The sequence below is a fragment of the Euleptes europaea genome, chromosome 10 (genome assembly GCF_029931775.1).
Source record: "Euleptes europaea isolate rEulEur1 chromosome 10, rEulEur1.hap1, whole genome shotgun sequence".
In the NCBI taxonomy this organism is placed as follows: domain Eukaryota; kingdom Metazoa; phylum Chordata; class Lepidosauria; order Squamata; family Sphaerodactylidae; genus Euleptes; species Euleptes europaea.
Window position 1 is genome coordinate 49,875,814 of NC_079321.1, and position 12,978 is coordinate 49,888,791.

General features: G+C 43.3%; 1 protein-coding gene across 1 annotated transcript in view; it reads right to left on the bottom strand.

Moving 5' to 3' along the window:
• ELOVL4 (ELOVL fatty acid elongase 4) overlaps positions 1-12,677 on the bottom strand; it is a 53,623-nt gene extending 40,946 nt beyond the window's left edge. The window contains exon 1 of the mRNA XM_056856323.1: positions 12,586-12,677. Within this exon, the coding sequence (XP_056712301.1) occupies positions 12,586-12,673 (88 nt within the window). The 5' untranslated portion in view covers positions 12,674-12,677. The remainder of the gene's footprint in view (positions 1-12,585) is intronic.
• Positions 12,678-12,978: the final 301 nt, after the last annotated feature.

Here is a 12,978-nt window from a genome sequence, read left to right on the forward strand (position 1 = left end):
GGACTGTTTCCATGAATACTCTAACTTCCAACCTCTACATTCTGCAGAGCCAGCAGAAAACTGTATGATCTGAACCGCTAAGGGATGAACGCTCACACCTGACATTTCAGGATCAGAAAGCCAGCTTGTTCTTAAGGATGGGTTTCCTTTAGGTTATCAGCTGTAGCTGATGTATCTGAGACGGCACAGAAGTCAAAAAGCGGGGGTGAAGTGGGGAGAAGGGAAGAGGTTTGACTAGAGCCGTGTTGGCGAACCTATGGCACGGGTGCCACTTCCGGCACGCGTAGCCCTCTCTGCCGGCACGTGCGGTTCCTCCAAGCCGCTGACCTTTCCGGCTCTGCCCTGCCCCGGATGGGGGAAAATGTGCCTCTGGAGAGTGGCAAATCCAAGGCAAAACCTCCCATGCTTGAGTGGCCTCTTTCTTTCTCCGTCCTTTTCTTTCCCTACTTTTCTTTCTCTCCCTCGCTCCATTTCTTTCTCCCTTTCTCTCTCTTTTTCTTTCTTTCTTTCTCTCCCTCCCTCCCTTCCCTTTCCCCCTCCCTTCCCTTTCTCCCTCCCTTTCCTTCTTTCCTTCCTTCCTTCTTTCCCTCCAGCGGCTTCTTCGGCGCCCTCTGGGTCAGTGCGGGCGGAGGGGCGTGCAGTCCTTTTCCACCTTTGAAATGCCCACAAGCCATCCTCCAAACACCTTTCCATTTGTCTTGATATGTAGAGAGAAAACACTAAGCAACTAGTTGCCAATCTCCAGGTACTAGCTGGAGATCTCCTGCTATTACAAGTGATCTCCAACCAATAGAGATCAGTTCCTCTGGAAAAAAATGCCACTTTGGCAATTGGACTCTATGGCACTGAAGTCCTTCCCCAAACCCTGCCCTTCTCAGGCACCACCCCAAAAACCTCCCACTCATGACAAAGAGGAACTTGGCAACCCTAGCCTCTCCCTCTGGGCCCCCTCTGGGGGTGGTATTCAGGTTAAATTGCCACACTGGCACTCGGTGATAAATAAGTGGGTTTTGGGTTGCAGTTTGGGCACTCAGTCTCTGAAAGGTTCGCCATCACTGGACTAGAGAGCTTTAATCAGAACCACCATCCATGAGTGTTTAAGAGAACATCCTCCAAGAGACTCCCGCATGAGGAAAACCAAATTAAGTTCCCCTCCCTTAAGAGACAGATTTACACTGCGGGGGACTGTAGTGATCGAAACTGTAGAATGTTGCTACTATTTGAAGGGTTATAATCACAATAATGCAAAGAAGAATTCCAGTTTAAGATGAAAACAATAAAATATTGTTTTTAAAAGCATAAGCAATTGAAAGTAAATTAGCTGTACTCACTTTAAATAGTCTGAAATATTAATGGAATTTCATTGAGAACTTTCTCATTCTGTGCCTAGATTTTGAGGTAGGAGAATTTCAGTGAACACGCAAGAGAGACCAGACTTACAGTCCATTCCTAAGGAGAGGTACTCCAGTCCAAGCCCATTGAAATGAATGGGCTTAGACTGGAGTAACTCTCCTTAGGAATGCACTGTTATAGTGCCATCCTAAGCAGAGTTACATCATTCTAAGTCCATAGAAGCCAGTGAGCTTAGAAAGGTGTGACTGACTATAAGTGTCCTGGAGGGTGGTATCCTCTTACAAGAGAACATCTGAAGCACTGCAAGCAACTGGCCTCCTTATGTCGAATACTACACATATGCATTACGTCCAGCCCTTTCTTCCACCCAGATCTTTTAATAACTCATTCCACAAACACTTCCATAACTCTGATTGTCAAAACAGATTTTCTATAGATGTGACACTTGAAATGGTACAAATTCTTTACACAGTAAGACCCATGGGGTTCCTGTTGGTTAAAGTAGGCTAATATTTTGTCAGTAGGATAGCAAGTAGACTGAACCACCCATTTCATCTATTTTGTGGGCTGACAGCTGCATCTGGCTGTTGTGAAATAATTCAATCAGGTTTAGGCAGAGGAGTGACAAATAGTTCCGCAACAGTGTGGCACAGTCAGTGTTTCCATCAAGGCTGGAATCTGGAGCAGAAGTCCAGGGCTCTGGCTCATTGGTTTATTTATCTAGGCTTATATTCCGTTTCTCCATATTCTGTTCTAACTGTGGCCTCTTGTCCAGAGTACAGGTTGCGCATCAAAACGATCTGATGTAGTGGCACACCCATTTCCTAAAAACCAGCCATAGCTTTTCATGATCCACACAGTCAAAAGCTTTGCTGTAATCTATGAAACACAAGCTGATTTCCTTCTGAAATTCTCTCGTATGCTCCAGTAACCAGCGTATATTTGCAATATGATCTCTAGTGCCTCTTCCTTTTCTGAAACCAGCTTGAACATCAGGCATTTCTCAATCCATATATGGTAACAGCCTTTGCTGTAAGATTTTGAGCATCACTTTACTTGCATGAAAAATTAACTCGATGGTACAATAGTTGCTGCAATCTTTGATGTCTCCTTTCTTGGGAATTGGAATGTAAATGGATCGTTTCCAGTCTGTGGGCCATTGTTTTGTTTTCCATATCTGTTGGCATATTCTTGTCAAGATTTTGATGGACTCAGTTTCTGTGGCTTGGAATAGCTCTATTGATATCCCATCTGCTCCTGGTGATTTGTTTCTCCCGATTGCTCTCAATGCAGCTTTCACTTCACTTTCTAAAACTGTAGGTTTTTCTTCAAAAGATTCTTCTTGGAAAGAATCTTTTATCCTTTCATCTCTTCTGTATAGTTCTTCAGTGTTTTGTTCCCACCTTTTCTTTATTTTGTCCTGTTCAGTTAATGTATTTCCATGCTGATCTTTCAGCATGCCTAACCATGCTTTAAATTTCCCTTTGATTTCTTGGATCTTGTGGAACAGATCTCTTGTTCTTCCTTTTTTGTTGTTCTCTTCTATTTCTTTACACTGGTTATTATAATAGGTCTCTTTGTCTCTACGTGCGAGTCGCTGGAACGTTGCACTTAGACTTTGGATTCTATTTCTGTCACCTTCTACTTTTGCTTCTCGTCTATCTCTGGCAATTTTAAGAGTTTCCTCAGACATCCATCGAGGTTTTTCTTTTCTTTTGGCTTTAGGAATAGTCTTTGCACATTCTTCCTTGATAATATCTCTAGTTTCCACCCATAGTCTTCAGGTTTACATTCACTTGAACTCAGTAATGCAAATCTGTTCCTTACATGGTCTTTAAACTCTTCCGGAATATTGCTTAGATTGTATTTTGGTGCTATGAATGTTTTGGTGTTTTTCTTAAGCTTTACCTTGGTTTTCGATATTAACAATTCATGATCTGTACTGCAGTTGGCTCCTGGTCTTGTTTTGGCCTAGAGAATAGAGCTTCTCCATCTTCTGCTTCCAATTATATAATCTATTTGATTTCTATACTGGCCATCTGGTGATGTTCATGTATACAATCGTCTATTTGATTGCCTGAAACATGTGTTTGCAATGTGTTTACACTAACTAGTCATGCATAATTTGCATGACAAAAAACTGGACTGGGGTGAAAGTCCTGCTGGCAGGCAATGAAATAATGGGTGAGGCAAGTCAAGGAATGTTGACCCAGTTACCTGGGCAATGGGGATGTCTCTCTATCTCTATGCTATTGTCACGGCTGAGATCATACAGTGAGCAAGGCCTTCCAAGTGAGAAGAAAAAATATACATCAGCAGACTCAGACAACTGTGGTTGCAAATATGCAAAGAAAATGCACGGAATAAAGGAAAGTAGTTTTTTTTTACAGTCATACATAAACACTGTAGAAAGCAAAATTTTGCATCTGAAATCAAACCCACAAAAATCTGTTGTTGCATTAGTTTGTACAATGATATACATCTGAGAAAAAACAACAGCAATGGCTACTTCTAATAAGCACCACTGCCAGGTGGCAATCTTTCTGAGAAAAAACAACCAACTAAGAATACAGCCCACTAGAAATGAATGAAAGTAGAAGTAGAGCACAACTGCACAACTCTTATTTTATACACTGAGTTTATTAAATAAAAATTCCAGGCTGTTGTAGAATTCTTTTTTAAACAAAAGCAGTTGCCAGAGATCTGGCTGTTTCTTGAGCCATGCACCTCTCGTGAAGAGAGTGAGGAAACCCATCCACCAGGAGCTCAGTGGATATACAGGCCTCTAGACCAGATGCAATCAGGTCACAATTGATTTGGATACATATGAAACACCAGATTCAACAGTCTAAATATATGTAATAATTTGTTTAGTTTGAAAAATATATTTTTAAATAATCTAAATATGTTAATCCTACTATGAAAGGCCATATTGTGTAGTCAGAGAAAAGGTATTTGTCTACGAACTTGCTGATGTCTCACATGCATAGTCATTCAACTCATTCTCTACTGATATTCTTGGTTTCCCATTGTAGCATATTGGCTACAACTTCCCTGTTGTGTGATAAGAAAGCCCTATGGCCTATGGAGTATTTTAAAGAATTTCAGGGCTCACATGCGCTCACATTGCATAGAGAGTTTCAGATGGGTAGCTATGTTGGTCTGCAGTAGGAGCTAGATTTGAGTCCAATAGGAAAACAGGAAGACCCAACAAGAGATGGGTTGACTCAATAAAGGAAGCCACAGCCCTCTATTTGCAAGATCTGAGCAGATAGGACGTTTTGGAGGACATTGATTCATAGGGTTGCCATGAGTCGGAAGCGACTTGACGGCACTTAACACACACACACACACACAGCTATGTTGGTCTGCAGTAGGAGCTAGATTTGAGTCCAATAGCACCTTAAAAAGAGCTGTCCACAAATATCTGCCCTCTAATATTACAGCAGTTACTTCAATAGGACTGTAGCGATATATTTGCACACAGGATTTGGTGAAACTCCTGCTCAGCAGTGGGTTTTCCACAACATGGAATTTGCACTGTGTTTTCAAAGTTAAATTTTGTATATTTAAAAGTTAAAAGTTGTACAAATCCTGGAAAGAAAAGTCATTGTCATCTCAACTCCTTGCAGAATGTTCTAAGCTGAGCTATTTGCGTGAAAACATACCACTGCAGGGAAAGTTAAGTTGCAGAATAGAATTCAGAATGACTGCATGCAGGACTGATACTACAAAAGGCAGAGGCCTCCTTTTCACAACACTGGTTCAGTTTAGAACATGTGGTAACAGGACAAATGACCTTCCTAGACATAAGCTTGCCTTGAGCCTTCTTGCAAGAGAGGCCAAGATGAATCTGGGAAGAAGTATCTGGGAAAATGTACAAGAAGTATCAGAGGAAATATACCCTGATTTCAACTCACATTATTTCCACATACAGATTACAGCCCATTTCCAACCATGCTTTCCAAGTTCCACTTGCAATAATGAGACTGACTTTGAAGTATGTGTGCCGAGAACTACAGCTTAAGCATTCACTGGGGCTTGGCTGCAGAAGTACTTGCTGAAACATCAGATAACAGTTCTATGTGCGTCAAATGTAGATTCATCCCACTCCATGTGCTACTGTGATCCTATAAAATTCTCCACAGCTCAAAACTGATGGGTGTATTCTTATCATACAACGGGCAAGTGGTAACTAATGTCCTAGCAGTAGGAAACAAGGAATGGGCAAAACAATTCTGCATTTGAGACACCAGCAAATTCTCTCTCTCTTTCTCTCCCCCCCACAATTTATTGTTTCAGTCTATAGAAAGGTTGATCTAATTTTTAACCAGCACAGTTAACATTTTCGTTGAGATACCAAAGGGAGATAGTGAGTAGGCCCAGAACACGGCTCAGCAAGCGTAAGGCCCTCTTGTCTTTTAATGTATTTCAGGTGGTTGCTCTTTAAATGTGCTATGCACTCAAAATGAAACCTACCTGTGATAATCGACATGAAGTTGCCATTGATGTTACCACACGTTACTTTTGATCACATTTGTGTACTTTCTCACAATCTCAGCAGCACATATACAATTTTCATGTTCACTCAGTGGAGTTGGCAAAGGTTTCCCACTCACAACCTCTGTGGCTTTCATCTTATTTTGTACAAGCTCCTACTAATCCAACATCATCATTTATTTGCTTGTTTGTGTATGTGTATGCTGCATTTTTATAGAAAACAACTTGGTTTCCGCCCCCCCCCCCCCCCCGCCCAGCTAAATATTCAAATTGAATATGTGGAAGGAAAGTTCACCTTAAGCATAATAGATCACTAATAACTAATCTAATAAACATTAATATTGTACTGAGATTTTGATAGGATACCAGATTAATTAAAGCAAGCATTCATAAGCTTTTAAAAAGCCAGTCATTTACTTTATTGCATTCCTATTTTCCAATGATTAGACAAAGTCAATGTGGCAGTTGCCAATATATATACATCTATAACAGTCGATTTCAGTGCTTATAAAGGACATTGTCGTAAGGAGGCAGAGTAAACGCATCCAACATTATTCCTAGTTCAATATTCTAATATTATAACAGTTTTCCAAAACTTTCAGCTCTACAATATAGCTACCATATGTGATATAACCATCTTCCGTTCTCCACAAAAAATCCAGTCCAGTTTCTCAGTGCTAATGTATAAGCCAAAGTTCTGCAATACAAATACTACTGTTAGATGTGGTCCACACTATGCATTCCCCAGTCTTACAAACTTTCAAATGTGCATTGTGCTTCCAATGAAAAATGTAATTTCCACACATCACATTTCTATCCCAGTACTGCAAGATGAGAAGCAAATGAGGGCTGAAATGGACTAAATCCATTCAACTAACCTTGTGAGACAAATGTCTCCTTTGCAGCAATTAAACTCAAGCAAATTTTCTCAGTTATGTTCATACAATCCCTAGTCACTTGAAAAATGAGCAGTGTGAATTTTATTTTAAAATCAAAGTATACAGTTCTAAGAACACTTTCCTGGCTATAGTATTAAATGTTGTTGTTTTTTAAAGAAACCCCACTATTATTCAGTTAACAATATATCTAATTCTTAATGTGCCCTCATCTGTGGATATGTAAATCTGGAGACTGGCGTCATGGACTGATCTTTCCAAAAAGAACAGCCTCAGGTTGCAGAAAAATTTAAAATCTAAAAAAACAAATAAACAAACGAAAAAATTGGGGTTAAAAAACCCCACAATAATAAAAGCAGCCCCGTAGTTTTAAGAAATGAATGCCCTTAGTCACTGTTAATAAGCAACCACAACATTATTACCAGCCTTAAAGCCTTGGTTTATTAGTAAAAGGCAGAGGGAGGAGCAGGGCCCTTTCCAGGGCTGTTTGAGGTAGGACTCATAGGGTTCAGGCCTACCCACAACCACCAGGCTATTTGCTACCATGTGACTTGCATGACTTACTCAGGCCTGGCTGTTTGCTAGTGCTCAACAGCAGCTGCTGCACACAAAAAACAGTGTGGTGGTTTCAGACTACATTTAGGGAGACCCAGGTTCTAATCCCCATTTGGCTGTGGAGCTCACTTGGTGACCTTGGGCCAATCACACTTTCAGCTTAACCTACCTCAAAGGGTTGTTGTGAGAATAAAATGGTGGAGAGGAGAAAGATGTAAACTGCTTTGGTTCCCCAGTGAAAAGAAAGCTGGCTGAGGTCTGGTGTGGCATAGTGGTTAGAGCACTGGATTAGGACCTGAGATAACTGGGTCCAAATCCCTTGTTCAACCATGAACGCATCTCTCAGTGTAACCTACCCACACCAGGCTGTTGCTGTGAGGATGAAGTGGAGGAGGGGGGAACCATGCAAAAAGCTGCTTTGGTCCCTAGACAGGGAGAAAAGCAGGATATAAATTAAAAAAGGAACAAATAAGTAACTATACATGTTGTAAATAAACAAAAAATATAGCTGAAGATGGGGGTGGGTGGAAAGGAGAGAAGAAAGCAGGAACAAGTTGCCAGGAAAGACGAAATCGTGTGGGGAGGGGAACCCTGTAGAAAGTGAGGTGCCCCTACAAGTCCTTACAGATTTCCCGCTAATTTCTCATCTGGGCCAGCAAAGAGGACTAGAAATTCAAACAAAGGCTCTAACAGTACAATCCTAAATTGAGTTACACCCTTTTAAATCCAGTGAAGTTAATTGTCTTAGAAGGGTGTAACTGTTCAGGATTGCATTGCTAATCTCATAAACTGCGAATATAAGGGCTGTCCTGCAACTTTCTTGCTGCAGCACCTCACCTTCTCCCTTTCCCTCCACTGCTCCTGAGGGCCATGGGATTTTCCGGAATGATACACTACATAGCATGAGTGAAAAATTGGGTCAAGTGGCTCATTCATGTTCTTTCTGCTCACTCATGGAAACCTCCGAATACGGGCCATAGCATGGAACCTCCAGTACTGTTATACAGGAAAAGAACTGCTACTCTGTATTCCAGAGAGTACAATGATCATTTTGAACCTAAAGCAAAAGGACATATTCATTTTATTAGCAGCCAACACGATATTTATCCTCATGAATATCCCACTGCTTTACAACTATGCACATAAGTAAGGCTAACACGTAAGGACCCATGGGAGGAGAAACAGAATGACATATGGAATCTCTGTCATAAAGTCACTGCCAAAGATATCACATCAGGGTGATAACACCAGTGTGTGAACTGGCCATACCTTCCATGATTTCAGTTATGAAGAAACACCAAAAAAATAAAAATGAGAGTCTGCTTTCAGAAATACGGGAGTGTTGGAAACAAGGAAGGGAAACTGTGTAGGTGTCTTAGTAAGAATAAAATTACTTCATGCATTGTGCAACGTTGCCATGTAGTGATGTTTCAATATGGTGAAATATCATTCATTGAGCAATCTCAACACTCGGCAAAGCCTTTATGATATGATTGCTGGGCAAGGCCATAGCACTGTATAATTTCAAGATGAAATGGATTGAGTAATGATGCTACAGAGCAATGGAAGTTCTCATTTATCTGTTGACTGGCATCATCTCTAGAATCAAAACCACACCAATATTTGCATACATACTTTGATTGTGAGTGCTTTGGCAAAATGTGTATGGCGTCCCCCCCATTATTTTAAGGGGGAAACAGGAACCAATAATGAATAAAATAATAAAATTTCCTGACCTGTGAAAGACTTATCCAGACCCTTGTTGATTTCTAGAACTTTTCAGTAAAGCAGAAAACATAACAAATAGATACTGTGAAGTAGCATTAGGTTAGAGAGAGAGGAGAGTGTTGCTCTTTTTCCTACTAAAAGTTTAAGCAGAGGAAAAAGAACAGATGGCACAACAGAATAAGAGCAGCACCTGTAAGCTCAAAGAAGTCTCTGGTTCAATTTTCTGCTAAGTCATGAAATATTACCAGGTGGTGTTAAGCAAGGTATTCAGTCTCACCCTCCATCTGTATTACCAGTTATAATAATATTGGCAGAAATGCCTCAGAGAGCTGTTGTAAGAATTACTTAGATAATGAATGTGAAGCTAATTGAGTGCCTACAGGACTGGATATGAAGGTGTTGTTCTGCTGACAGACTTCCACTTCTGTTGCAGAGAAAGGGAAGACAATTTTTGCCCACACCTCCTCCCACTGCAGACCCCCACTGTGCCCCCTATACTGTGCCCCCACCCCAGGAGCACAGTTTTGGGGCGCTCAGTGGCCTGCTGCAGGTAGGGGAGGTGTGGAAGTCCCACTCCACAGATCTAATCTAATATATTATCACTGTGTCTAATTGGACACAGTGATAATATATCAGAAAAATAAGTGAGAGCATTGCATGGTAATGCTGTTATTTGAAGAGGTGGAAAACAAAGAAGCTTTGCCACAGCATAACATCTGTCTCAAACAGGGCTTGGGCGGTGCTTCCATAATTTTAACAGCCAATCAAATGAATGGAAGTTATGCAACTAAAGTGTTTGAAGGACTCCTCCCAAGGTATTTATGAGGTGATTATATTGTTATATTATTGCATCACACTAACCTAGTACCACAAATATCATTTTGATTATAAGAGGCTACATACACACCTAAGTCACTGAACAAACGCAAACATCCTAATAGCCTGAACCTAACCATGTTTAGTTGCAAGTAATCCTCATTAATTCAGAAGTGTAAAGAATACAACTGAAGTCTTACATTTCTTCCCCACACCTTGCCCTTACCATGCTGACTGAATGATCTGAAATACTTGAGACTTACATGAAAAATCCTGCTTTAATTTTAAAAGAAGAATATTTTGCTATACAGAATCTCAGGCTATATCAGACGTTTGATAACAGACAATATAGAGACGCATATAAAGGAAAAGAAATTAGACACAGCTTTATTAGCAATCAAGATGGCATCTGGTAATCCCTCAGAGAATGAGAAACACCTAAGTGACTTCTGTTAGAGGGGCTTATTGTAGCATTCCCGTTACTGGCATAACAGATTGGTTCTGAGAGATAAGGAGAGAATATGCCAGTAGTGTGGAGTAAATTGGCAGCAAACAAGAATGCAACAATAAGCAATTTTTTAAATGCAATGTATTGTGATGTACACAGTCGGAAGAAAACAAGGGCCGCACCAACTGGCGTAAGGAGACAAAGAAAACAACAATGGTGCAGCAGCAAATCAGTAACGAATAACAGTCATCATACCCCTTTGTCATTTAAATCTTTTCTATATATTTTTTATTTATAACACCCTGTCTGGACGTGACTAGTTTAGCTTGATATTACCTACATGGGAACAGAATCAAACTACAAATAGAAGAAAAAACTAGTGCCGAACTAGTACTAAACATGTACTTCTGCATTTTACTTGGCCTTTGGAAGCAGGTACATTGTTGGATTCATATATTTGAAATACGTCAAGACAGTGAGATTGCAATAGGAGGCAGGTACGGCTCTCCCTTTGTATGAGATTAAGTTGCTGCTGGAGAAACAGGAGGATTTGGTGGCAGGAAAGACAAGGAGGCTCAGGCAGTCATGGGTTCCTGGGAGCTCATAGCCAAGGCTGCATGCATCCCAACTTTCCACACTAATGAAAGCGATCCCCACTCTGCAGAATCATCTTTTTTTTAAACAACTGGCTGATTATCTTGATAGCTCCATAAGGTTATCTTCATATACCAATTTTAACACACACATAAAACACTTTATGTCTTTGCAAACATATGTCTGCGGCTTTCTCTATCTTACAGTTATACTCCTTGGGATCCAGGCTCGGACGTAGCAAAAAACAAGTTTCCACTGCTTAACCTGTCAAGCAACCCTAAGCCACTGCTTAAGCTGCTATATTATCAACCTTCATCTGTAATCCGTCTGCAACTGTGAAGTTGTTCCACTAATGCCAATTTTAAATGCCACCGTCCTGAACTATTTCACAATTCATGTTTGATTCCATGCCTTCCTCCACACCTCCAGCTTCTTCATGAAAGGGGAAAAGGTCCAACCATCCACATCACAAAACCGAAATATGAGACCAGGCCCTGGCACTACATTTCACTTAATAATGAAGAACGCTTTGCCAGCAGAGATGGAAATGGCTCGGAGCATTTAGCCCACTTTGAAAAACAGGGATATACCTGTAAGCAGCATTCGGACCAAACACACTATGCAAAGGCTGCTTTCTGCAATATGGGAAAAGTAAATTTGTAGGATGGCCGCCACATGTTGCTGCGGAAACAATGGAAGACGGTATGTGTTTCTGCCACAATCACACAACCTCTCCTTTCAATGGCAGTTGACTCCTGCTACTGTGAGTTAAAAAGTGGGTCTCAGGAATTGAGCACGTGTGCACAGATCAACACCTATAAGTGATTCACGTCGCTACAATTTAGCATCCTCTACAATGCAAAGGAAATTATTCAAAATTAGAAGCAGGAATAATACCATTCCTACCGGACAGGTGGGCTAGGACTAGGGTTCTCGCATGATAGGAAATTTAGAGAGCAATCCTAAACAGGTTTACTCAGAATCCTATCCCAGACTATTCAATGGGACTGACTTCCCGGAAAGTGCGTTCATTTAGGATCGCACTGCCAGTGGCCTTGGGCAGTTTGTTCTCCATCAACCAGGGAGCACGAAATGGAGCAGGTCAAGTCAATGCTAAAGGCGAGGAGGCAGGCAGGGGACCAGGACTGCAGCTTCTGCATCCGATCGGATCCTCCGGGCAGAGGGCCGGGGATGGAGCCAACGACAATCCCTCCATGCATCCGAGGGGGGGGGGGAGGCGGCGGCGCAAAGCAGGCCCCATCGCCCCCCGCCCGCCCGCCCGCCCCGGCTGGCTTTCCATCCGGCGCCGCAGCCTTGGCCTCCCAAGCCAAGCGGGGTTGAGACAAGAACCGCGGAGCCATTTTGACCGCTGCGTGACAGTGACAGCCGGCAAGGGACCCGGGGGCGGGGGGAGACAGAGAGGAGGGGGAGGCAGGGGGAGAGGGGGAGAGCCGTCCTTTGCTGGGAAAAGGCGCAGCCAAAAGACTGGGCGCGGGGTGGTGGGGGTGGTGGTGGGGGGGGGGGAGCCGGCTAACGGGAGACAGCGGCGAAGAGCCGGCAGGTGCAGCCCGGCGTGCAAGAAGGCGTGCAAGCGGGCGGGCGGGCGCGCTGCAGCCAGACGGCGGCGGACCCCTGGCCAGAGGCTGGCCGCGCGCAGCCCGACTGCGGCAAGCAAGGCGGCGCGCCCCGGCTTACCTCGGATGCTCCAGGACCAGCGGTAGAGCTCGAAGGTTTCGTTCACCACGTTGGCGAAGAGGCCCGGCCCTCCAACGAAGCGCTCCATGGCTGGCTGGACGGCGGGCGGGCGGGCGGGCGAGCAGCAGCGGCGGCGGCGGGCGAGGAGGAGGAGGAGGAAGGAGGGAGGGAGGGGGGCGCGCGGTCGGTCGGTCGGTGGCTCTGCTCCGGGGCGGCGGCGGCGGCGGCGGCTGCTGCTCCCCTGGCCGACCTGGGAATGCGTTTCCAGTCCCCGTCTGTGGGTATCTATCTGCAGGCTCCGCCTCGCGCCGGCCGCCTCCCGCGCCCAGAGGCAGGGAGGGAGGCAGGGAGGGAGGCAGGGAGGGAGGGGAGGGCGCAGGAGGCACAAGGACA